Source organism: Thamnophis sirtalis, unplaced genomic scaffold (genome assembly GCF_051295495.1).
Source record: "Thamnophis sirtalis isolate CommonGarterSnake01/CBP01778 unplaced genomic scaffold, rThaSir2_p1.2 scaffold_12, whole genome shotgun sequence".
In the NCBI taxonomy this organism is placed as follows: domain Eukaryota; kingdom Metazoa; phylum Chordata; class Lepidosauria; order Squamata; family Natricidae; genus Thamnophis; species Thamnophis sirtalis.
Genome location: NW_028261392.1, coordinates 64,082,019 through 64,109,277, shown reverse-complemented (window position 1 = coordinate 64,109,277; position 27,259 = coordinate 64,082,019). Strand labels below are relative to the sequence as shown.

Genomic DNA, 27,259 nt, shown 5'->3' with positions numbered 1-27,259 from the left:
CACATCGCTTCAAAAAAGAACACCTTGGGTTATCTGAATGAACTTGGAGAGTCTCCAGTGGTTATGACTACAGAGTGGGGGGAAAATGGAAGAGAGATTTATTTATTTCATGTATACTTTTTGAATAATTTAATAATTTTAATAATAAAAGTACTCTGCTACTACTAGAATGGTTGAAACCATGAATAGAAAGCATTCCCCATTATAACATTTTTAAATAATTGAAATTTATTTATTTATTAAAATCCATAGGCTGGTCATCTTACTGCAAAGCAACTTATTTCTGCGCTTATTATCATGCTAATACAACCACTTCAGAATCTTCCCCAAAAAATTTTCTTTCCCCTTGTTTTCTCCCTGTACATTTTGATAATGTAGAGCCGAGGTGGTGCAGTGGTTAAATGCAGCACTGCAGGCTACTTCAGCTGACTGCAGTTCTGCAGTTCGGCTGTTCAAATCTCACCGGCTCAGGGTTGACTCAGCCTTCCATCCTTCCGAGGTGGGTAAAATGAGGACCCAGATTGTTGTTGGGGGCAATATGCTGACTCTGTAAACCGCTTAGAGAGGGCTGAAAGCCCCATGAAGCGGTATATAAGTCTAACTGCTATTGCTATATGTCTAACTGCTATTGATAAGGCTCTTTTGTTCTGATTTTCCCTCTCTATTTCATTACATCAATTTCAATGGAATAAAACCTTCCTGGTTTTTCCTCCTGGTGAAGTTATGAGATGTTGCAAGATAACGTAGAGGGATATCGGCGAGAGATCACCTCACTGCATGAGAAAATCCAGAAGCTCTCGGCCACTACTCAAAAACAAGAACAGATCATCAACACAATGAGTCAAGAATTACGAGGAGCCAATGAAAAATTAAATGTTGCAGAGGTGATTGCTACTGGCTGTTTTTTTACAGAATTGTTTATTTTGTAATGGTAAAGACTTCTAATAAGCTTAATCCCAATTCGGGATCTTCCAGAAATGTTTTATTTTGCCTGTGGAGGGTTCTAAGGATTGAAATAACAGTTTTTCTGCATCAGGCTTAATTGGATGAACCATCCAACTAATTATCTGTGGCTCAAGGTGGAACTGTGGAGTTCCTGTGCTTTCTGAATTTGGTTGTTTGCTTACATTACCCAACTAAATAACATTGATCAGTGATGTTGCTTCTTTCGTAATCAATAAATAGGATCCAGTGCATAAAGAGACATTTGGCCCAAGAGGCCCAGCTCCAAATCTCCTTTCAGCCATGAAAAGTCTTAAGGAAATCTTAAAGAGCAACTAGCAATCTTAGGCTCCCTGCAGATACTTACAAGTCTTCATTGTAATTGTCCCAAATGTTGTGGAAGGAACTCTCTTCTGATCCAAAAGCTTTAAATGTTTTCTTTCCTTTTAAATAGACCTTGGAAATGTAACTCTTTGAACATGCATTTAACAACGAATCAGTTTAATTATTCTATTTTTAATATTTTAAGTAATTTGTACGGTTGTAGGTTTTCTGTGAAACTGCTTAAGAGTAAACAATATATAGTCTTAAAAGTATGAGTAATACGTAAGCCTAATTGAATTTGGAAGGAATGTGAGATAAATATACAAGCATAATAAAATAGAGTTATCATGATCTTTCAGTTATCATGATCTTTCAGTTATCATGATCACTAAACTAACATTGTTTGAAATACTGGCTTGTTTATACTGATACATGCCAGTTTGTTTCTACTTGGCTCTTTCTGGTGTTTCTGTAAGTCTGATGTTGAGAAATAACAAGATAGGTTTCTTTTTAAAAAAAATCAGAGACAAAGGAAGGAGTATAATAATTTCATAAGATGCCCACACCCAATGTAGAATCACAGTGTTATTTTCTTCTACAGAATTGCTTATATGTTCCTACCGTATAATCTCCAAAATTAGGGGAAAAAAGAGCAGAACTTATCATGAGTTGATTAATTTAGTTTAATATGATATATTCAGATGTTGAACAATGACATTGGGATTCGAAATACTACGTGAGTTGAATTAATTAATGCAAAATGAAATATCTCTTCCTAAGGTGAGAGCAGAGAATTTGAAAAAAGAAAAAGATATTTTAAAAATGGCCGAAATTCGTTTGTCTCAGCAAAAAGAATCTTTAGTAGCAGAACACAGAGGACAAAACCTGCTCCTTACTAATCTGCAATCTATTCAGGTATGTTCAGTTGTATTGCATTATTTTTCTCTCTCTCTCTATTCTCTTTAAAAAGTGTTTCTCAACCTGCATGACTTTTAAGATATTGGGAGTTTACATCCCAGAACTCTAGAAGTTGAAATCCACACATTTTAAAGTTGCTGAGATAGAGGAAACGCTTCTCCACGATATGTAATGATATGGAGCAAAAACATCCTGAAGCATCATTAAGTTCCAAATGCTACAAATCTGTTAATACTGTTATTGGCTGTGCTTGATATCGCTTCTCGGCCTTTTAGCCACAATCAAGTGCTTGATAAATAAATATGAGCAAGATTTGGCAGAAAGACTACACAGCATAATGCATTTTATTTACCAGGTAATTTTGGAAAAGGGAGAGACAGAAACTCGACAGAGGCTCAATAATCAAATAGAGAAGTTGGAAAGAGAAATCACCCAGCTGAAGAAAAAACTGGACAATGAGGTGGAGCAAAGACACACGCTTTCCAAAAATCAGGATGTAAGTATTGGAAACTGAAGAAATTCCTGTATTTTTCTAAGTATACGACGCATCTTCCCCCCCCCCAAAAGAGGGTGAAAATCTGGGTGTGTTTTATACACTGAATACAGCATTTTTTGCCTCCCAAAACCCCGCCCCCTTCACGAAAATGGACGTGCATAGGCTTTGGGAGGTCTGCAAAGTGCTCCTGGGGGCTGGGGAGGGCAAAAATGATCAAAAAACGGCCTGTTTTTTTTCCCGTTCCCCTCCCCTGCCCCACCCCCAGGAGCACTTTGTAGGCTTCTCAAACTCTCTGCATGCCTCGTTTTCACAAAAAAAAATGAGGCATGTAGAAGGGTTTGGGAGGCCTGCAGAGTGCAAAAACTTTTTTTTTTTAATTTGCCTCTTCAAAATTTTGGTGCGTCTTATACTCCGATGTGTCTTATAGTCCGAAAAATACAGTAGGCATTTGGATGACTTTCTAAGTAGTCATTTTTAATAGAAAGGTTTGCTTAAAATGACTATATTTGCACTTGGAATTCGGATGGAGGTGTATTAATGGATCTCCAACATGACTGTCTTCAGTTCTGGCACAGATAGAAGATATTTTGATCATACCTGCCAGTAGTAGGTTTTTCCCCTGCTTCCGCTTTGGTTCAGTTTGTCATCTGGCTTCATTCACGTCCCTTGGCGCGCCAGGATCACGCCAAGGCACATTATGTGCATTGCACTTGTGATGTTGCATATTGTGATCATCTTGTAAAAGAATTCATTGTATTTGAACTAGTATATCTCTATTGACTTCCAGTCCTTCATGTGTTGCTGGAGATGTATTATATTTTTCTCCTTATCTTTCAGTTCTGTTTCCTTAAGAAAGCCAGGGATTTACAACAGTGCTCTCTAGCCCTAGGTTTTCTTCAATGCCGTTGGGAGGCAAGATAATATTCTCTGGATATTTTGAACACTAAGCCTTGGAGTGCTTTTATATCAGTGGATGCAGTTTTTTATACCACACAAATTATCTTCTATGTGGGCAGAATGGGGAGTGATTGATTTCAGTTGCTAAGAAAATCTCGACACCTTTACCTGTTGGGGTAAAGAGTTTTTAATATTTATTTAGCAATGAAAAGATGTGTTAGGGGTATATCTCCGTTGGGAGACAGAAAGTAGTGCAGCGGAATGTACAGCTAGAGAGAAAGAATGTTGCTAGTAGAAACACACGAATAGAGTTTCAGACACTGCTAGTAAAAACAAGTAGCTTTACTACTGATAATTGCTTCACAAGCAGTGATAGTAGATATTAGTCCAAACACAATTCAAAGAACAAACAATAGCTTACAGTCGCAGTTCACATTCCAGTCATCAAGCATAGGACAAGCAGAGAGAGGGGGGGGGAGCTCTTGATTCCTTATTGTAAAGTTAATTACAGCTGTTAAGTACATCCACTCATTTAAAGCAACAACGACCATTTGTTGTTGTATAAAGATATATATTGCCTACCCAACCCTAGGAGTATACTCCCAACATGATGGTAAGTTTAAATGTTCTGTTTTGAGTATATTTTTGAGAGAAAAAGCCAAAACTATCTTGATATTTAGGTAAAGAGTTCACTTTAAACTGTTTTCTGGGTAAATGAAATGTGCTGAAATATGTGAAGTAAGGCCCTGGGTGTTCCTTCTCAGATTCACCTCCTGGATGCTAAAAGACAATGTGAGACTGAAGTGAATCTTCATGCTAACACGAAAGAGCTGCTGAAGAATGCTCAGAAGGAGATAGCAGCGTTAAAGCAACAACTCCACAATATGGAAGCTCAAATAGCTTCTCAGTCATTGCAGAGAGCTTCTGGCCAAGGTAAGGGGGGGGGGGAAGGGTATGTTGCCAGTTCGAACCTATACCCAATGTGAGAACCACACTGAAGCTGAATATAAGGCTTGTGTCAGGCCTGCATTTATATTCCTTTTAGAATTTTGGCCTGCCACACTTTCTCTTATTTCGTTACGCTGTTTCTTCAAGTATAGTCAATGGGAGGGGGAATAGACAGGAGTAGGATTGTGGAATGTATTGTTTTTCATTCTTTACTAGAAGCAAGGTCATCCTTTGTTCTCCGCACTTTCACACCTGACCGGAAGCAGCTGGGTAGAGACGCCAATGTAGAAAAAGAAGATCGGACCATGTGATGGATTGTGGGTGTGGGGGCAAGATCATGAACTTTTAACACTTGGGATTCTGATGTCATTTCCAGTATTGGGATTAACACAGATGTGCCTAAGATGTCTGTCTTATTAAATTGTGGGAGGATCATTATGTTGGTTTACAATCTGCAAACCAAGTTCTGGTTTTCTATGATGAGTGAAATAGCTACAGCCGATTTTATCCATTTTCTAGCTTCACAAGCACTTAAATTTCATAGCATTCTTCGTTGATAATAGCCTTTCTTCTTTTGTGCTAAAAAGCCTTTGTGAATAAATATTGAAAGTTATTAAACCGTTGAGAAAAGATTATGTACTATAAGAAAATGTACCATAAATTTCCTATTAATTCAGATAATAAATCCCTGTTTAATAATTGCTTCCAAATTTTTAGGTCAGTCTAGTATTGGAGAGGATGTGGATGATCTTGTAAGTCGGTTGAGACAATCTGATGACCAAATTAATGATTTGAAGGAGAGGCTGAAGACTGCCACAAGCAATGTGGACCAGTACAGAACGATGGTGGTGAACCTTGAAGAATCCCTTAACAAAGAAAAGCAGGTAATACGTTTTTTTTAATATTATCCCCTAAATATAATTCAACTATGGAACTTCGTTTTCCTGATGAAAATCCACCTGAGAATTTTCTCATCGGGAAAATTCATGTAGCAAGACAAAAGTATTCCTTTTAAGGATCAAAGGAGCACTTGGCCCTTCAGCCTTATTCTTGACTGACAATAATTTTTTTGTCCCCTACATCTGATGTAGGACAAATTTGGGGTTGAATGGCCATAAACAAGGTTGGTTCAATCCTTACGAAGTTATTCTGGTATGCTTAGAAGGTATTTCTGGACAGTTTCAGAATGTTGTAGCCAGATTGTCGTCTAATGAAAGACTTCCTGATTGTATCCTCTATATCATGAGTTGTCTACCTGGTCCCTACCATCCACTAGTGGGCGTTTCGGGATTCCAGGTGGGCAGTAGGGATTTCGGAGGTTAAAACCTCCTTTTGAGCGAGTTGCAAAATAGGAGACGCAAACACGTGGGAAGGGGGAAGTGGGGGGGATAGCAGGGACAGGCAGAAGCCCAACAGAGCAGTTGCAAAATAGGAGAAAGAAAAGTTATAGGCAGGAGAGAATTGTTGGCTAATAATAATAAGTGGGCTAACTAGCTCAGCCTTACTTTTGTACATTGCCCTAAGGAAGGTTAAAAAAAAGGAGATATAAAAAGGAAAAGATCAAAAAAAATTAACAAAAAAAGGGAAGAAAAAATAGAGAAAAGGGGATAAAATAAAGGAGGAGAGTAAGCAGTGTTTAGTCTGGCTCATAAAGTTAAAAACATTATAAACATGCATAAAGTAGAAATAAAAAGATAAAGGTCTCTTGTGACGAGCCCATAGACAGAGAATGGAAGCAGTAAACTTCCTCCCATATTTGGGCATACCAGGGGTTGTGACTCTAAATACATACCTATTTCCCTGGCTCAGCTGATAAAGGAGAAGAACCTTGTGGCTTAGTGGTTAACACATCTGCCTAAGGTGCAATACAGCACAGGTTCTAATCCCAGTAAGGGGATGGCTAGCTGATGAGAGCTAAATAGCTTGAAATAGATCTATACTAGTCTCCCTTTATTTATTTATCAGCACAAATACAACAAAAAAAAGATAAATATACGTACATTTCTTTTTTTAAAAAAAACACCCTCCTTTCTTAAAAATATTCCGCACTTGCGCAAAAACTGGTGGGTGGCAAGGAATTTTTTCCATCAAGAAAGATCCATTAAGTGGGTGGTAGGTAGAAAAAGGTTAACTACCACTGGTTTATATTTTGTTTCAGTGATACTGAATATCCGTTTCCTTTTAGATGAAATTCAGACAGCTTGTTCTTTCTAGCTTTAAGCTAGAACTAGCCAAACTTTGGTGGCCCAGGACTGTACTTAATTTGGCAGAAGGAAGAAGGGAATGATCAAGTCTTTCAGTAGTTGGTTAATGTAAAGTAGCTGGTGGAACATCCTACACATGGATGGGGCTGGCATTTTTGGCTGTTTTTCCCCCCTTGGTTTGAAGATGCATAGGGTTTCTTTTATTTAATGGATTAAGCCTACTTTAGTCTTGAACCATAGTTCACAGGTATTTTATCCCCTCAAAATATCAGGTAACAATTATTCATTGATCAAAAGGGCTTTTGAAAATACAAAGCAAGCATTAGGGGAAGCTGAGTTTGCCCACCCATACTGTAAAAAAATTGATACATCAAAAAGATATTTTTTTTGTCCACTTAACCCTTTGTCCTTCCTTATTTCATTTGAAAACATAAGTCAGTTTAAAGTGTGTTTCCAAAATGATCTGTATTTTTCTTTTGCTACAGCAGAATACTTCCTTTTTAAGGCTCGGGACTAAATCAATTGTTTTGCTCTAAACTTTTGACTGGTTAATTATTTTGCTAGCTTCTTTTCAACATTGCTTTTCAGAATGTAGTAAGCCACCTTGGTGGCAATAAACAGACAAGTAAGAAGTGAATGTTTTGTACAGAAATTGATGTTCGTCCTTGTCAACTGATTTAGCTTCACTGGATGTAATCCCTTGTAAGATACATATGCTCTCTGAATGCCTGGTGCCTCTGAATGCATTGTAGGAAGAGAGTATGATGGCAAGAAATCATGAAACTGATAGCACCTTTTCCTTTTTTAAAAAAAGTTTTTATTTTACACACATAAACACATCAACAAGAACAAACACATGACTTAAAACAACATAGGAACAATAAGTTCCATCATGTATCATATAGCAGTTCCGTATCTGTTTCTTTGCAGTTAGTGTTTTCCCCTTCTATAATTAGTTATTTATAACCAAATATTGGTTATAAATAAATAAGCCAAGGTGGCGCAGTGGTTAAATGCAGCACTGCAGGCTACTGCTAGATCAGCAGTTCAGCGGTTCAAATCTCACCAGCTCAGGGTTGACTCAGCCTTCCATCCTTCCGAGGTGGGTAAAATGAGGACCCAGATTGTTGGGGGCAATATGCTGACTCTCTGTAAACCGCTTAGAGAGGGCTGAAAGCCCTATGAAGCGGTATATAAGTCTACTGCTATTGCTATTGTTTATCTATAATGTGCTATATATACATACAATTCCAGGTAAACATTCACATGGTTATTCTTTTTCTTTGCCAATCTTATACTATTGTTATTCCCTCTAAGAGATTATAGAGTACAGTTTGAGTTGTATTATTCACCATCCCAAGCATCTATTATGGGTAGCATTTTTTCCAACTAAGCAAAATAAAAGATTTTTATTCGCAAGACGTTCCTGACTTCATCAGATGCTGTAATATGCCTAACTTTTACATTCCTCTTTCTATTGTTCATTGATTGAGTCAGATGAATCATCTGAAACAATATATTTTCAAAATCCGATAAGAGCACATGGATGTTGTTCCGATGGCATTGCCTTTCTCCAAATGTAAATATTTTATTTATGCAGGTATTTTGCTTGTCTTTCGAACTCTAAAGCATAAGCATGCTCTTATTCCATGAATGCATTTCAGAATTGTTTTATACTTGGAAAAATATTCCTTGGGCTATGAGAAAACTAACTGCTAAGTCAACGTATGCATGTTGAAGTGCCTTCAAGATGGATACGTTACACTTTCCACGCTGAAGAAACCTGAAATACAATTGCATCGATGCATTTCTCTTATATATACTCTTTATCTTGATTCCATCTTACTGTGTAGGTGACCGAAGAGGTCCGGGCCACTGTTGAGACCCGCTTGAAAGAATCCTCAGAGTATCATTCCCAGCTAGAGAAGAAACTAATGGAGACTGAGAAAGAAAAACAGGAGCTTCAAGATGAAAAACGTAAAGCCATAGAAAACATGGAACAGCAGGTATAACTAACACGATTCTTTTTTGCGTCGGACTTTCTTGTTATTGGGTACTTGAGAGACCGCCTGCTGCCAATTACCTCCCACAGACCCATTAGATCTCACAGGGTTGGCCTCCTCCGGGTGCCATCTACCGGCCAATGCCACCTGGCTACTACCCGGGGGAGGGCCTTCTCTGTGGCAGCCCCGGCCCTCTGGAACGAACTCCCCGCAGGGATTCGGACCCTCACCTCTCTCCAGGCCTTCCGAAAAGCCGTCAAAACCTGGCTTTGCCGGCAGGCCTGGGGGTGATGAGTTCCCTCCCCTCTCGACATGTATGGTTGTGCAACTGTTGTTTACTTTTATTATTTGTATTTTGTTTTTTATGTTCCCCTTTTTCCCCCTTGAATTGTTCGCCACCCTGAGTCCTCCCAGAGAAGGGCGGCATACAAATAATAAAATTCTATTCTATTCTATTCTATTCTATTCTATAACTGGAAAAGAGAAGTAGCAAAGGGACAACACCTAAGAAGTTCTTAAGTGTTCCTTAAGAACTTCTCATATTTTGTCCCTATGCTACTTCTGTTTTGGATTGTCTTTTTTTCTTGCTGAAGCATTTTGGAACTTGCTTTCAAAGTTTGCCACGTAACTCAAGGACAAGTTATTTTAGACGTTGGGAAGTTGCTCTGCTTTTATTGGTCATCCATTATCCATTATATGAGCCGAGGTGGCGCAGTGGTTAGGGTGCAGTACTGCAGGCCACTTCAGCTGACAGTTACCTGCAGTTCAGCGGTTCTAATCTCACCGGCTCAAGGTTGACTCAGCCTTCCATCCTTCCGAGGTGGGTGAAATGAGGACCCAGACTGTGGGGGCGATATGCTGACTCTGTAAAACCGCTTAGAGAGGGCTGAAAGCCCTATGAAGCGGTATATAAGTCTAACTGCTATTGCTATTGCTATTGTTATCTGCAGTTCAGCGGTTCTAATCTCACCTGCTCAAGGTTGACTCAGCCTTCCATCCTTCCGAGGTGGATGAAATGAGGACCCAGACTGTGGGGGCGATATGCTGATTCTGTAAACCGCTTAGAGAGGGCCTATGAAGCGGTATATAAGTCTAACTGCTATTGCTATCCTGTACATCCTGCATTATGTTCTTCCAAGGAATTGCTGAAGAACTGAAAATCAAGCAACTTCGTTGCTCGTTTCAGCACAACTAAGATAGAACTTGAACTGATTTTCAAATTTTTAACCCATTTCAAATGTTTCTCCGAAACATTTTCTTTAGAAATCATGTTACAACATGCAACTGGTTCTCTTTATTGATGGAAAACTCTAATCCAGGGAATTTTTCTATCAGAAGGGTGAGGGAAATGAATTTTGGCTGTTTTACTGTCAGTGCAATTTCAGCTGGGAGATTTTGGAAGTTACGGAAATTTGGAGTGAAGAGAAAGACTTAACGCAGAATTGCTTCCCGCACTGTTCCATTGATGGAACAGCTTCAGCTGAATTCTATTACTTGAATATAAATATGTTAGCAATTGGAATCAAAATGAATCATGATAATTCATTCATATTATATTCTCTTTCTGAAATGTTCCCTGCCCATCTCTCTATCTCTGTCCTCTTGCCAGAATGAGTATCTTTGTATCTCTGTTTCTATCTTTCGAGGTCAAAGACCTTGCATCTGGCTGTTTGAATATGCCTGGCATGGTATACAGCTGGTTAAGGGTTAAGTAGCTTCGTAAAAGAACATCCAAAATAATAATAATAAAAGTCTTTAGAAGCTAGTCGCTGTTTCTTTCTCTCTTTTTCTTCCCAGATTATTCATAACTAAAACATATAATTTTAATTTACTCATTAAAATTAGTGGCAGCAGAGAAAGGCTGCACAAAAAGGTTTAGAGATCTAGATATGTTTTATCTGCAATTTGTGTTCTGTACATTTTAGTTTGTAGAAGAAAGATTCATTCAACGATGGTTTCAGTCACTACGTGTTCAAAGGTCTAAGGATTTATAGGATAGAAGAATACTAGAATATCTAGTATCGGATTTCCTTTTCCATCTCTCTGCACCTCCTGTAGTTTGATCTTTCACAGATCAGAAATCTGGTATGAGATAGACCAAATTGAAGTATGCCGAAGAACAGGAAATGGAAGGTTGCAGATATGGAAAAATTTAGATTGTCTGACCCTATCTCATCCCGAAGCGAAATATCTATGATTTCAGTTGAATCCCCTCCAACTGCAAACTGCACTAGATCATTTTAAGGCACCCCCCCGCCCCCCCCAAAAAAAGATATGATAACATAAATGTCTCTTGATTCACTTCTACAGTTTGCAGACAGGCGGTATCTTAAAAGTCCTTAGATTCCTCTATAACTCTTTATCAAAAATATTTCTTTGGGAATATCTGGAAGCAGAAATGTACTTAAGGATATTTCTTTGGTAAGGAGTTTCATTGTCTAAAGTGCTACAAATATTTGACCTTAAGTTAGGCAAGCCCAGGACATTTTTAATCATTGGGTTTTTTAAAAAAACATAGTCCTATACTATTCTTTTAGATAAACATTTTTTTAAGGGAAATGAAAATTTGATCCTTGATGCTTTGTTTCTAGCTTTCCGAGTTAAAGAAAAACCTCTCCAATATGAAGTCTGAACTTCAGGAAGCTCTCCAGCGAGCGAACGCAGCACTCAGCAATGAACAGCAAGCTAAACGGGACTGTCAGGAGCAAGTATGGTTCTCAAATGTTTGCCTAACTTTTGCAGTCGAATTAAGTATTGATTAAATTGGTTAAATGGTCACTTTTGCATGTCGGTAACAAGTGTGCACCAATTACCAAGAAGGCATTCTAACACTAATGTTTCCATCTCGCAGAAGACGCTTTAAAATTAAAGGCTCTGTTATTGTTGCTGTTCTGTGATGTGGAATGATGGGTTTTTTTTCCTTGAGAGTCTGAAAGAGATTTATTTATTTATTTTAAACACATAAACAAATCAACAAAAACAAACACATGACTTAAGACAACATAGGAACAAGAAAGTTCCATCATATATCATACAGCAGTTCCGTATCGGTTTCTTTGCAGTTAGTGTTTTCCCTTCTATACATTTCTATCTTGCGTTCATAATCTCCTTATTCGTTATCCATTTTTATGTACAATTCTATATTTATTTATACTTAGCTATTTATAACTATATTGTGCTATATGTTCTTACTCTCATTTATTCTCTTACATACAATTATAGGTATACATTCACATAGTTATTCTTTTTCTTTGCCATTCTTATACTATTGTTATTCCATTTAAAAGATTATAATGTACAATTTGGATTGCTTTGTTTACCATCCCTAGAGCCTGTTATGACACCACCTTATTTTCTCTTTCTTTTCTTTTCTCTCTCCCTTCCTTCTCTACTTCCTTCCTTCCTCCTCTGCTCCCCTTTCTTTCTTCCCTTACCTTTCCCCTACTCTTACCCTCTCTCTTCCCCTTCCTACCTTCTCTCCTCTTTCTCTCCCTTCCACCCACCTCTCCTTACCTCTTTCTTCTTCCCTTACCTCTCCTCCACACTTCCTCTTCCTTTCCTACTATCTCTCCTTCTCTTTCTCTCCTTTCCACCCTCCTCTCCTTTCCATTCCTTCTTCCCTCCCTTCTCTACTTCCTTCCTCCTCTCCTCTCCTCCCTTCTTCCCTCCCTTCTTCCCTCCCTTTTTCTATTGTTATAGGTGTCTCTTTCAAATCTCAATTTATGTTTTCTTGGGGATGGTATTTCCACAAACCCTTATAGTTTCATACCATTTCCTTTTTTCTCCTGAAAGAGATTTAATACATCAGCTTTTATTTCCACCCGCAGATCCTTAATAAATCAACAGGGGGCTTTTTTCACCACCCATTATGTTTTCATACACATAAGTCAACAATTAGCCAGCAAGTATAAATCTCTTACTTAGGAAACAACCATAAGGAAACTAAATCATTGAATTTGTCACAAACTGAAGCAATGATCATTCTGGCTTCTTGTAGGCAAAGATAGCTGCTGAAGCGCAGAGTAAATATGAACGGGAGCTGATGCTTCATTCTTCTGACGTTGAAGCTTTACAAGCTGTCAAGGAGCAAGTTGCAAAGAATTCAGCAATAAAGCAGCAATTAGAGGAAGCAGCCCAAAAAGCAGAATCCACATTGCGAGAGAGCAAAGCTTCATGGGAAGAACGAGAAAGAGCATTAAAGGTGAAGGGTGTTTTGTTTTGTTTTTCCTTTTTGCCTCTAGCAATCTGGCAGGTTTTATGACCTGGGCTAGTCTTTGAATTCAAGTTTATTTGTTGAAGCGTCTGTTTTGGTCTTCTCTCTTAGGATGAAGCTTCTAAGCTTGCATCTCGCTGTCAAGACTTAGAGAAACAAAGCCAGCTGTTGCACGAACAGCTGGAAACTCTGAGCAACAAGATGATGGCTTCAATGAAGGAAGGTGGCTCAGGGGCCCTGAATGTGTCTCTCAGCGAAGAAGGAAAGTCACAAGAGCAAATGGTAGAAATTATCAGGTATTGTTGAGTTCAATGTATTGATCCAATACAGTTTTGATTACTGCTTGCATGGTACCTGGTATGCATACCTGTTCTGACCCCCCCTCGTTCCACACCAAAGCACACTCCGAGCCAAAGATAAGTTACGGCATTTAATTAACAGACAAAACAGGTCCTTGGCAGCAAACCGGCACAGACAAGCTTGGGCAGCAATAAACACAGATAAGGCTTGGCAGCATTCCAGCTGCCAAGCTTCTAACAATGTTCTCCTACATTCATTCCTGCATTGACTTTTGCAAGAAGGGCGTGTGCACAAGCAGTCTTTTTATAGTCTGGAGAAGAGCCTAATGGCCACCAGCTGGGTGCAATTACCTCCTGTAACTGCGCAACTGTTCCTGACGCCTATTAGCTCTTCGGTGCCGTGCATCCAGGAACAACTCACTGCTGGCATCCGGCTCACTCCCTTGTCTCCTCCCCACTGGTCCAAGACTCAGGCGCCTCCTGGTGGCCAACCAGTCTCTCTGCGCCCTGCTCGGAGTCGGAACCCTGTCCAGGGTCCTCCACATCCTGCAGAGTCAACTCATAGGGCCCCTCGCTGTCGGAGTCTGGTGGCAGCTCCAACAGCTCCTGCTGGGCCACAACACATGCCATACCCACATTTTGCAGCTCACTTTGCACGCAGCGTGTGAGAAGAAGAAAATATTTTCAAACCAGCGCAACTGTTAGAAGACCCATGCTATTGAACAAATAGGAGCACCATGATTGTCTGTGCTTTCTTTCTCTTGGATTTCTACCCTATACATTCTCTACCCTATTTAACTACTTGTGTGATTATAGGGAACGGTGATTGAGAGATGAATCAAAATTCCCACTCTAGCTTATATCTTTTTTGAGGTTTGATTGTCTCTTGTTCATATACCCACTAATGCAAGCTCCCCAGGACTGGGAGGACAACTCAGTCCTTCATTCTTCATTCTCCGACATTCGCTCCTGCGTTGACTTTTGCAAGAAGGGCGTGTGCACAAGCAGTCTTTTTATAGTCTGGAGAGGAGCCTAATGACCACCAGCTGAGTGCAATTACCTCATCAAAACCATGACGCCATGTTCAGATCTAGAGTACGATGATGCCAAAACTAAATCCCAGTTTTGGTTAATTTTAGAGGTGTATATTTTTTAGAGGTATATTTTTCAGGTGTATAATATATATATATACACACATACATATATACATATATACATATATGTGTGTGTGTGTTTTCTCTCTTTTTTTATTTGTGCTGATAAATAAATCAAGGGAGACTGGTATAGATCTATTTCAAGCTATTTAGCTCTCATCAGCTAGCCATACCCTTACTGGGATTCGATCCTGTGCTGTATTGCATCTTAGGGAAACGTCTTAGCCATTAAGCCACAGGTCTCCTCCTTATCAGCTGAAGCCAGGGAAGAAGGTATATATTTAGTGTCACAACCCCTGGTAAGCCCCAATTATGGGAGGAAGCTAATTGCTTCCATCATCTGTCAATCGGCTCATCACAAGAGTCCATCACGACAGAAACCCAATATTTTTACTGTTGCCTATGTTATATTTGTTTTTTTTATTTGTGCTGATTTATGAGCACAAATAAACACACACACACACACACACCACTTTTAGAGGTGTATATTTAAATTTAAACATTTTTTTAAAATTAAATTTAAATATCTAAATGTTTAGATTTGTGGACAAAAAATATCCCCATCAAAGACTATTCTGGAGAGCTATAAACTTAACCTAGATTTTTTTCTTCTTCCTATGACAGGTTTATTCGCAGAGAAAAGGAGATTGCGGAAACTCGATTTGAGGTTGCACAAGTGGAGAGCTTACGCTACCGCCAGCAGGTGGAACATTTAGAAAGAGAGCTGCAGGAGCTACAGCAAAGTCTGAATGCAGAGAGGGAGAAAGTGCAAGTATGTATCCACACATTCCTCCTTATCCTTTTTTAAAAAAATGATGGTCCTTAGACAACAAACAAGCATTACAACTTATTGCGAGACCGCACATATTATTAAGGAATATCACTTTAATCATGACCCGACAATTGCACGATAGAGATACGCGCGCCGACAAAAACGTGCCGATTAAAACGCGACGTCAAAACCGCGCCCACAAATTCGCGACGACAAAAGCACGACGACAAAAGCACGATGACAAGCACAATAAGATCCTAAAAATTTTAGGGTTAGGGTTATAACGTACGTATACGGGTCCCACTATGTTAAAGGCTATAGTTTGTTGATGACGCCATTTTGTCGGCGCGCATTTGTCGAAAATCAATTAGCGATTTTGACGGCGCTCATTTGTCCCTCGCGGTTTTTTTCGGCGAGCATATTTCCGTCGCGCATTTGTCGGTGAACCCACTTTAATAATATCTAGGCAATACCGCTGACCTGTTTTTAGAAATGCTACTCGTGATAAATAAAAGAATGCCCGATATGCGAACATGAAAAACTAAATTAATGGTCCTCTGAAAAAAAAATAATCATGATATTTGTCTAAAGAAAGTGTATAATTGGGGCCATGTTACCTTGGAAGATGATTTGTTGTATGTGTAGAATAATGGTAAAAGCCAGTGTGCCTGGTTGACATGTAATAGTTGGCTATGAACTTGAGTCCTAGAATGTCCTAGAAATTTTTGTTACTACATAAGATTCTGTAACAGAATATGCATGCTATATAAAGGAGAAAAAAGGAGGAGGAAGAGGAAACTCAGTCCTCTGGGAACATGGATCTTATTAAATTCTAAATTATATTTCATGTATGACCTCAGTTTGCATATTTCATACATACATATTTTACATATAGTTTAGTATAAATATTTTGTGGCAAGTAATCATTCCTCGAGAAAATTTAACAGTGGAAAGGGAAAGCAAGTTAGGAATTTGCAGATGCATTTGGATTTGAACCATGCATTGTATTGTAGGTGACTGCAAAAACAATTGCTCAACATGAAGAATTAATGAAGAAGACAGAGACCATGAATGTTTTGATAGAAACAAATAAGATATTAAGAGAGGAGAAAGAGAAATTGGAACAAGAACTTCAGCAAATGCAAGCAAAAGTTAGTATGAATTTTAAATTTGTCCCTGACGTGTCTAAAACAAATTCTCTAAATCAGTCCTTTGCCTGTACAGTTACAAATCTGTGATTTTCATTCAATTCAGAGAAAAATATTGCACTATTGGTACTTATTTTTTTTTAAAAAAAAACAAACTGTTTTGTTCTCCTAAATTTTGCAGAATGAATAATATCTGATTATTGATTTGTGGAAAGTTGGAAAATATAAAAACTCCTTTAAAATATCTTATCTATCTACGGTTATAACCCACAGTCTGTTTACCAACAAACGGGTGAAATATTAAAAGACATAGAGAGATTGCCAGGGAGAGCAGACAATTTTTATCTAGGCTTTCTCCTCCAGGACACTAACCCGGTTACCACGTATGCAGTGGCAAAGTTCTGTGCTGCTGCAATGTCCATAAGGAAAAAATTGGCTACAGTATAGTACCATCTTGTACCAATTATCTGGATATACTTTAACAATCTTTGGACCATAATGTTATTATCCACTTTTAATGTCAATACTTTTTAATTATATTTTAATGTTAGTATTTTTAATATAGTGTAAAAACAAATGTATATTGCTGGTCTTTTGACCGTAATAAAGATCTTATATAAAGCAACAATCTATTTATATCCTCAAACAAATGTATTTGGACTGTATGGGGAAACAATGCTCCAAGTAATTATCCCAAGTGCGTGTAATTATTTCAGGTGCGTAAGCTGGAAGCTGATATCTTGCCTCTGCAAGAATCCAATGCTGAGCTCAGTGAGAAAAGTGGGATGCTTCAAGCAGAGAAGAAGCTTCTGGAAGAGGATGTCAAGCGTTGGAAGGCCCGGACTCAAGTGAGGTCCTTTTAGATTTTAGCGCATGCGTGATATTTCTATAGAATTAAAAAATAGTTGTTTTCTTAATAATGGTTGAAAATGTAGGAAGAACAAGAGAACAAAGGTATTAAAAAAAAGGTTAACAGTTACTGTTGTGGGTTGTGAGTCCATATAAGACTCATGTAGGAGCCGAGGTGGCGCAGTGGTTAGGGTGCAGTACTGCAGGCCACTTCAGCTGACTGCTATCTGCAGTTCAGCGGTTCAAATCTCACCGGCTCAGGGTTGACTCAGCCTTCCATCCTTCCAAGGTGGGTGAAATGAGGACCTGGATTGTTGTTGGGGGCGATATGCTGACTCTGTAAACCGCTTACAGAGGGTTGAAAGCCCTATGAAGCAGTATATAAGTCTAACTGCTATTGCTATATGTGATGTACCTTTTGCTATATAGAAAAGAATGAAATTAAGAGAGAAAGCAATTAAGGTATGAAGGAGCTTGAAGAATGAGATCGATAATGAAATGTGAGAAGTTTCATAGGTGCAGATTATTTGAGAAAATAAGAATGTTTGGGAGACCAAATCTTGTTTAAACCGGAAATTTTTCTCCTAGGTACAATTCCAGAGTGGTATAAGAAAGATACACTTTATTTAATTATTCATGTGCTAACTGCGGTGCGTATAACTTATGCACAATGTTGGAAAAAAGAAAATACACCATCAGAGCTAGATATAATCAGAAAAGTGTTGGCCTGTGCGGAAGCAGATCACTCTTGAACTTAAAAATAAAGGGGAATCGGAATATTTTGAAGTCTGGAACAGATTTTATGACTGGTATAAGACAAGGTGACAAGACTGGAACAAACTATATATACTGTGATTGGACAGAAGGATTGATAATGTATCAAGTAGGCTAATTGTCAATAGTTGTGACTAGCTGTATATAATGTGGAATGTATAGTCTTGGTTCACTTTTACATTCTTTCGCTTTTCTGAAACGCAGAAGAGTACTAAATCAAAGCTATACCTGTCTTAAGTTTATGATTGTTTAACGTTCTCTTCCAGCATTTACTGAGCCAACAAAAAGATGCGGATGTCGAAGAATATCGGAAGCTTCTTTCGGAGAAGGAAGTGAACAACAAGCGCATTCAGCAGCTAAGTGAAGAAATAGGCAGGCTTAAAGCAGAAATTGCAAGGTGATTTGTAAAGAATGCCTTATAATCTGAAAAAAATGATACTGGGGTACTGTGAGATCTTTTTTGAAAACTAATATATTGTATTCCTTTATTATGAGCTCAAAACATCTTCACGGAACATTTTAATCCATATACGTTTGTTCCAAGTTTTACTTGCGGAGAATTGCATGTCCTTGTTCCACTTGCCTAAGTAGGTATCCTTGTATTGCATTTTCTTTTCTGAAATGCACTGCATCTTGCTTTCCGGATATTCCGTTTTTGACGGTTCCCTCCTTCCTGCAATGTGGATAAAACTGAACAATATGATAGTAGCTGAAAAGCTTTCGTAATAGAACAAATGCTTTACATCGTCATTTTACTCACCTTCATCCACTTATAAAGCCCTTCATGGTATTGGACCTGGGTACTTGAGAGACCGCCTGCTGCCAATCACCTCCACTAGACCGATTAGATCCCACAGATTAGGCCTCCTCCGAATTCCATCCGCCGGCCAATGCCGACTGGCGACTACCCAGAGGAGAGCCTTCTCTGTGGCTGCTCCGGTCCTTTGGAACGAACTCCCCGTGGAGATTCGAACCCTCACCACCCTCCAGGCCTTCCGCAAAGCCCTTAAAACCTGGCTGTTCCGACAGGCCTGGGGCTAAAGAGCTGTTGCCCCCATCTCGAATGGTATGACTGTTGTGTGTTTTTAAATTATGTATTGTTATGTTTCGTCTTTTTATTTTCTGTCTGTACCCCCCCTTCCCTGATTTGAATTGTGAGCCGCCCTGAGTCCCCTTCGGGGGGAAAAGGGCAGCATATAAATCAAATCAAATCCCCAATTCAATTATCTCAAATGGCAGGATGACAAAAATCTTTGCCCAGCTCCAAAATAGAGTTTTCTTGACAGATTAGAATAGCATTTGCACAGAATACTGTCACCATATTCTTCATATTTTCCTGACCCACTATTCCATCAGTCATTTTTCAGAAACGAGAGTATTAAGAGTCAGAGAATGAGGGCCCAGGAAAGACATTCGCTGCCTGAGCAAAACCACAAATTTCCTAACCTCTGACCAAAACAATTTTCTCCTTTGGTTGGCATTTTATCTACTTGTTGAGTTCTTCACAAGGCCCTGGAGTAGGCAGATATCGTCGTTTGCTGGTGTTAAAAGTAACCTCACAGGATGTAAGCTGCTCCAATAAAGCTACCTTTTGCAATTGACTGGTGGCAATTTTGTAAAGCCAGTGGTGTTCAAGAGGTGCTCCAGATGTTTTAGGGATTGTACTAAGGAGCCTACCTTCTTTGCTTTATTTTATCACATTTGTCCTAATTCTATTTACGGGTCTTTGCATTTTCTGATTTTCACCAGTTCTTTCTCGTCTGCTTAAGACAAAAGACTGGAGTGTTTGTAAATGTGTTTTTATTTTCCATTTTCATTTCGTACAGTCACATATATACTGTGCACAACCGGGGCCATATAACATTAAACAATAAACACAGCCATTCCTCTTGTCAACAATACCCCCCAAAATACAAACCCAATGTACCACTTCGACCCTCCATACACCCTTTCTTTCGCCCCCCCTCCAACTTTCCTTCTTCCCTCCGTCATTCCCCTCTACCCTACTTCCCCTCCCTCTCTATCACTCCTTTCTCCCAGTACACTCCCTCCCTTCCTTCTCCCCCTCCCTCCCGTCCTCTCTCCCACCCTCTCTACCCCTCTTTCTTCTACCCCTCTACTCCTCCCTTCGGTGTATTTCTACTATCTATTAATATATTCAGCTTGTCCTATTTTTACAGTGAAATTAAAGAGCAACAGTATACAAGTGCAATCGCGTTACTATAAAATCTAACACATACTATATATCCCGCCTCCCCCCTAACACCCCACCTCCCTTTCCCCCCCCCCCCCGACTTCCCAGAGCCCATACACGGTATAGGTTAAAAGACTGGAGTGTTGTGTGCAGGTACTTCCCTGTTTGAATTCTAAAGTCCCAAAACACTTTACCTTTTTTTTATTTTCTATTACTTTGTGTAGTTTGTGGTTCCACCAGTTCTTGCGTTCAGGTAAATGATATTTCTTGCAGATATTAGATTTTTTTATCTGCCTGATAAATGTTACCTGAAAGTTTTAACATTTCTCTGAAACTTTTCAACTGGATCTTTGAAGCCAAATATTCATTTAAATTGCTCAAATTTTTTTATTTTCTACCGTACTTCCCCTCGCCCTCTACCACTCCTCTCTCCAGATCCGCTTCCCCCCTTCCTTTTCGCCTTCCCCCCCCCCACCCTCTCTTCCATCCCTCTCTACCCATCTTTCTTCTTCCCTACTCCTCCTCCCCTTGGTGTATTTCCACTATATATTGATGTACTTGGCTTATCCTATTTTTTAAAATTTTTTAAAGGAAAACAGTATACATGTGAAGTCACATTGCATTGAGATCTAACACATTGTGTCTAGCCTCAGATATATCCCGACCTCCCCCCCCGACCTCCCCCCCCGACCTCCCCCTCCCGACCTCCCCCTCCCGACCGACCTCCCCCCCCCCCCGACTTCCCAGAACCCGTACACGGTATAGATTTTTAACAAACACAGTCTAAAATCTAATGAGAAAAAAGAAATAAAGAAATTAATAACATCTCTACATTGATCTTAGCTTCTTCTTGCTAAGATAACTTTAAACAATTTAAATCATTCCTGATCTTTAGCATAGGCTAACTGGAATTTCTTGGTCCCGTATTTATTTTGTATATAGTCAATCCATTTTTTCCAGTCTCGTTTACATCTCTCATTTGAGTGATCTTTAAGATATGCCGATATTTTAACCATCTCGGCTAAATTTGTGACTTTCAATGTCCATTCTTGAGTTGTAGGCAAGTCTTCTTCCAGTATTGCGCCACCAACAGTCTTGCTGCCGTTATTAAGTGCAGGATCAAGTTAGTCTCTACCGCTGTAAAGTCAGTACTTATACCTAGCAAAAATAACTGAGGAGTAAACTTTATCCTAAATTGCTCAAATTTTTAAAAAGTACAGCAGTTGTCTGTTGTATTCATTTGTGTTTAATTCTTTTTCGATTAATTTTAAGAACAAACGCATCACTGACCACAACCCAGAATCTGGTCCAGAGCCTCCGGGAAGATCTAACAAAAACAAAAACAGAAAAGGAAAACCTTCAAAAGGACCTGGAGGTGAAAGTAGTAGATATCCAAGAGAAAGTCAAGACAATAACTCAAGTCAAGAAAATTGGACGTCGCTACAAGACTCAATATGAAGAGCTGAAAGCACAGCATGATAAGGTGAGGCTTTTGCCATTCATGGTCCGTGAAAGTTGACTAGCATAGCTTAAAAGCACCTAATAGTTTTCAGGTTTATGTAGTCTTGGTGAGTACCAGTGGTCATACTTCTGAGCCGAGGTGGCGCAGTGGGTAGAGTGCAGTACTGCAGGCCACTTCAGCTGACTGCTAGTTCAGCGGTTCAAATCTCACTGGCTCAGGGTTGACTCAGCCTTCCATCCTTCCGAGGTGGGTAAAATGAGGACCCGGATTGTTGTTGGGGGCAATATGCTGACTCTGTAAAACCGCTTAGAGAGGGCTGTAAGGTACTGTGAAGCGGTATATAAGTCTAACTGCTATTGCTATTCTGTCTAGTCTTCATGCTTCCTGTTAATGTCAATGTGGTTAAGCTACATACTAAATCTGAAATTACCCTAGGAGAGAGAATCTGTATACTTAAGAGGCGTTCAACAACGCTGAACATTGATAATACCTTTTTTTTAAAAAATATTTTTTTTATTGTTTTTATTACACACACAAAGGGGGAAAAAAACGAATCATCTTCCGTTACATCTTGTAAAAAGCGGGTCCATTGGTTACAGATACATTTCGTACGTTTCTTCCACAATCATTACCTATACTTCATTCAAATTAAGTTGTACATTTTAGAATTTATGTATTTTACTATCACTGTATTTGATTGCAGTTACTTAATCTTATTTTTTTTCTAAAATCATTTATATTTAAAGACACAACCACCTACTGGCATACTTTCACAATCTCAATGAGTCTACCATAACTTTACATCTTTATAACATATTCTAAACATATAACATATTCTAAAAGAGAGTCAGTGAGTAGGATATCTAACATTCCCTCCCCTTTTTTCTTCCCCCAACTCACAAATTAGCGCTCTCCGAATTACTTTTACTAATACAACACACCTCTATATATCATTAAATATTATCCAGATGATGCCTTTTTGATTTCCTCAATATCTTTTCCATGATACTTAAGAGAAGCCACTTCTGTAACAGTGATCTGATTGTGCTGGCTATCTTGGGCTAAATCTCACAAAACCTCCTTTTCCTCAGCTCACAAACACATACCCATTTTCTGAAATAACCAGTCTATGTGGAGGGCCTGAAATGCTCAGTGATCTTCTATAATGGCTAAATGGGCTTCATGCAGCCACCCCTGTCTCTTTTAAGCATGTGCTGTAATTTGGTTGAAAACTATCAGCATGGGGTTTTTATTCTCAGAAAACGAGAGAAGTAAAATATACGTACGCATGTGTGTATTTATCTGTATGTGTATCTGTTCAGTTTCCAGAGTGAGGTGTGGGAGGAGTAACAGATGGGTATTAACCAAGCCCCTTTGCCCTGGAGTCTGAGGATAATCTTTTGAAGCCACGCCTCTGATCCTCCTCTTACTCTCCCAGATTAACCTCAGACTCCAGCCCAGAAGGAGTGTTTTCTGACTCTCCCTCACTTTGGAAGTCTTAAAGGTTTTTTTAGTGTAAGTTTTTTTCCTCTAGCATTTTTTTCCTCTCACCAAGAAGCATCCAGCGCTGCATCTCTCCTCCAACGTGCTCAGCTCTGCTAGCGAAGGCCTTGCTGGCCTGCTAGCACATGAGCGCTCCCCAAGCAGCCGAACAGTCGCGGAAGACGGGAGGAAGCCTCCACACCGATCGGAGTGCGTGGAGAGGCCTTCGCACTTCAGCCACCCGATTAGGACTGCGGAGGACCGGGGATCCACAGGGGATCCCAAATACTAGGGGAAGAACTATTTATTTTGCTGTTTAATTATTAAATTTATATGCCCCCATCTTACTATCCAAAGCAACTAAAAATATTAGCCTCTAGCTGCAAAACAGAACAAAAACTCCCAATGCAATTGAAGCTTTCTTGTTATTCCCGCAACGTTGAATTTCATCTCCGCAGCTTTAGTGCAGAAAACAGGCCAGTGTTTAGGATTCCTGTACCATGTGCTCTTGTAGAAGTTAGTAGCGTATATAAGGCTGGGTATCATTGTACAAACATTATTATTAACGGTCTGAAATTTCAGATGGTTGCTGAGACTGCCACGCAGGCTTTTGCGGAACAGGCGGAACAGCAAATTTCAGAGAAAGAACATCAGGAGGTGAAAGAGGCTCTAAGCCAAGCGGAGGTCAAAATAAAATCTTTAGAGGGGCAGATTGAAATTCTGCAGAAGGTAAGAGAACTTTCAAGGGGTAGTATCTGTGCGGCTCTGATTGTTATTTACTTAGCAAAACCGAAGTAGAGTTTGTCAGTCGAAAACTAAGTCATGTTGAAGCCTCTAAAGCAGAAGTGTCAAACTCATTGAAGGCTGCATCATTTCACCTCGGGAGGCGGGATGGACATGGGAAGGGTGGGTGTGGCCAGCTTGACATCACTCATGTCGGCACCAGTGGTGGCCCGAGCACTCTGCCAGCGAAAACGGGCTCCCGAGCTCCGTTTTTTGCCACTGTCTGCGAAAAAGGGAGCTCCAAGCTCTGTTTTCAATGACCGGCGGCTGCAGGAGGCCGTCATAGCTGAAAACAGAACTCAGGAGGCCATTTTTGCTGGCAGAGGCACCGTGGGAGAGTCCTTCGCTGTTTCCAGGATGACCCCATCTAAGCACCCTGCAGACGACATGCTGCCCACGGGCCTTGAGTTTGACACCTACTCTAAAGCTTAAGCTTTCACAAATAGTGGTTAGGAGAGTAAAATAGGAGATTTCCCTCTGGGCACCTGAAGTGCTTTAAGAAATTATACGGTAGAAAAAAAAGGTTTAGAGAATCTATTCATAGGTATACTACGAGCCGAGGTGGCGCAGTGGCTAGGGTGCAGTACTGCAAGGCCACTTCAGCTGACTGTTATCTGCAGTTCGGCGGTTCTAATCTCACCGGCTCAAGGTTGACTCAGCCTTCCATCTTTCTGAGGTGGGTGAAATGAGGACCCAGACTGTGGGGGCGATATGCTGACTCTGTAAACCGCTTAGAGAGGGCTGAAAGCCCTATGAAGCGGTATATAAGTTTGTTTGTTCGTTTATTTATTTCATTTGTATGCCGCCCTTTTCCCCCGAGGGGGACTCAGGGCGGCTCACAACTCAAACAAGGGAAGGGGGATACAGACAATTTGACAACAACACAAAACAATACATAATTTAAAAGCGCAACAATCATACCATTCGAGATAGGGGCACGGTTCTTTAGCCCCAGGCCTGTCGGAACAGCCAGGTTTTAAGGTCTTTGTGGAAGGCCTGGAGGATGGTGAGGGTGCGAATCTCCACGGGGAGCTCATTCCAGAGGGTCGGAGCAGCCACAGAGAAGGCTCTCCTCCGGGTAGTCGCCAGTCGACACTGGCCAGCGGATAGGATTCGGAGGAGGCCTAGTCTGTGGGATCTAATCGGTCGGGTGGAGGTAATTGGCAGCAGGCGGTCTCTCAAGTACCCAGGTCCAATACCATGAAGGGCTTTATAAGTGACGAAGTCTAACTGGTATTGCTATATTATACCATAGGGGGGGAAATAAATGGAAGCCTGATCAATAGCAAGCTGTAAGGCGGGTAGGGTATAATTTCTAGCGTTATACCAACCCATCAGCTATGGAAAGTTGCAGTGGCCTAATGTTTCATGCCTGGGTCTCCATAGACTCTAGGAGAGAAGGACACCGAAGTGAAGACTCTTCAGGATCAAGTATCCCAGCTGCAATCCGACCTTTCCCGCCTTCGTCAAGATCTACAGGAAAAAACATCCCAGGAAGAACAACTCCGGCAACAAGTTACTGAAAAAGAGGAGAAAACTAAAAAGACACTTCTGGCTGCCAAGCAGAGGATTGCACAGCTGGCAGGTAAGTTTGGCTTTGCATATTTTAAATTCTAGAAGAAATGCCATTTTGAATAAGTGAGTTTTTCAGAAGATTCACCATCTGATTTTGATTTAAATTAGCTTTAAATTAGATTGGTTTTTCAAGTGATTGTTCAACGAAGTAGCATACGGGCCAGTGGTGGGTTTCAAAAATTTTTGGAACCTACTCTGTGGGTGTGGCCTCCTTTGTGGGAGTGGCTTGCCGACCATGTGACCTGGTGGGAGTGGCTTGCCGGCCATGTGTTTTCTCTTTCTCTTTCTCTCTCTCTATCTCTCTATCTCTCTTTCCTTCCTTTTGTCTCTGTCTCTTTTTTCTTTTTTTCTTTCATCTCTCTCTCTCTTTCTTTCTTTTTTATTTATTTATTTCTTCCTTTTTTTCTCTTTCTCTCCCTCTCTCTCTCTCTTTCCTTCCTTTTGTCTCTCTGTCTCTTTTTTTTCTTTCACCTCTCTCACTCTTTTTCTTTCTTTTTTATTTATTTATTTATTTCTCTCTCTCTCTTTCCTTCCTTTTGTCTCTCTGTCTCTTTTTTATTTTTTCTTTCATCTCTCACTCTTTTTCTTTCTTTTTTATTTATTTATTTCTTCCTTTCTTTCTCTTTCTCTCTCTCTCTCTCTCTCTCTCTCTCTCTCTCTCTCTCTCTCTCTCTCTCTGTGTGTGTGTGTGTCAGTCTGTCTCTGTGTGTGGGGGGGGCAGTGGTGGGTTTCAAACATTTTTGGAACCTCTTCTGTAGGTGTGGCCTGCTTTCCCGGTCCACTGGTGGAACCTCTTCTAACCAGTTCGGTAGATTTGACGAACCGGTTCTACCGAATAGGTGCGAACTGGTAGGAACCCACCTCTGATATGGGCTGACACAAAAGAAGAATCTTCGTTAGATAATTCTAATTCAATGCTAGAATTGATCACAGTTGCTATTCTCTTGGAAGAACTTTAATGAGAACAGAGAAGGAAGGAGAACTAGAGAAAGTAGAGATAGATAGATAGATAGATAGATAGATAGATAGATAGATAGATAGATAGATAGATAGATAGATAGATGATAGATAGATAGATAGATGATAGATAGATAGATAGATAGATAGATAGATAGATAGATAGATAAAGATATATAAATATGTAGAGATAGATAGATGATTGATTGATTGATAGATAGATAGATAGATAGATAGATAGATAGATAGATAGATAGATAGATAGATAGATAGATAGATAGATGATAGATATCTTTACTAAAATACTTTGGTAAGCACTATCAAAATGAAGTGATTGATTGTTCTCTCCTTTAATTCAGGGGTAAAAGATCAGCTGACTAAAGAAAGTGAGGAATGGAAGCAGAAGAGCAGCACATTGGAGGAACAAAAGTCAGAATTAGAAGTTCGGATGAGCGCACTTAAATCACAGTACGAAGGCCGAATTTGTCGCCTAGAGCGAGAACTCAGAGAGCAGCAAGAGAGACATCACGAACAGCGAGATGAGCCTCCAGAATCTACCAACAAGGTAGATATTCTGTGCTAAAAGAGACTTTTGTAGATTGGACGTTTTTTATGTTTTCCCTGCCTTTCATCCTGTGCATAAGTTTAATGAAAGAGATTGACTACAGTATCACTGATGATGTTACCTAGCTTGGGTAATGAAATGTTTGCAAGAAAAAGTGCATTAAGGACTCCTCATCTTCATCTCAACCCTGAGCTAAATATATTCTCCTTTATTAGTAGATTGCTTTGGAGTCTATTTTTCTAGTCTGCTTTCCCAAGGCATATATGTAGCAATAGCAATAGGAGTTAGACTTATATACCG

The 27,259-nt window shown here is 39.7% G+C and overlaps 1 protein-coding gene and 1 long non-coding RNA gene across 5 annotated transcripts in view; one reads left to right on the top strand and one right to left on the bottom strand.

Annotated features, from left to right (window-relative positions):
• Nucleotides 1-27,259, top strand: part of TPR (translocated promoter region, nuclear basket protein) — a 73,350-nt gene that overhangs the window by 22,434 nt on the left and 23,657 nt on the right. For all 4 annotated transcript variants that reach the window (XR_015698168.1, XM_087726183.1, XM_087726182.1 and 1 more), the window contains exons 18-34: nt 722-884; nt 2,047-2,181; nt 2,540-2,680; nt 4,342-4,510; nt 5,243-5,409; nt 8,583-8,735; nt 11,324-11,440; nt 12,730-12,933; nt 13,057-13,241; nt 15,023-15,170; nt 16,184-16,321; nt 17,035-17,166; nt 18,208-18,338; nt 21,408-21,618; nt 23,662-23,808; nt 25,249-25,447; nt 26,754-26,959. Coding sequence is in view for 3 of the 4 variants with exons in the window: in XM_087726183.1 (XP_087582309.1) it covers nt 722-884; nt 2,047-2,181; nt 2,540-2,680; nt 4,342-4,510; nt 5,243-5,409; nt 8,583-8,735; nt 11,324-11,440; nt 12,730-12,933; nt 13,057-13,241; nt 15,023-15,170; nt 16,184-16,321; nt 17,035-17,166; nt 18,208-18,338; nt 21,408-21,618; nt 23,662-23,808; nt 25,249-25,447; nt 26,754-26,959 (2,746 nt within the window). In the remaining variant the exon portion in view is untranslated. The remainder of the gene's footprint in view (nt 1-721; nt 885-2,046; nt 2,182-2,539; nt 2,681-4,341; nt 4,511-5,242; nt 5,410-8,582; nt 8,736-11,323; nt 11,441-12,729; nt 12,934-13,056; nt 13,242-15,022; nt 15,171-16,183; nt 16,322-17,034; nt 17,167-18,207; nt 18,339-21,407; nt 21,619-23,661; nt 23,809-25,248; nt 25,448-26,753; nt 26,960-27,259) is intronic.
• LOC148043390 (uncharacterized) overlaps nt 1-27,259 on the bottom strand; it is a 303,113-nt gene that overhangs the window by 274,245 nt on the left and 1,609 nt on the right. The window lies entirely within an intron of this gene.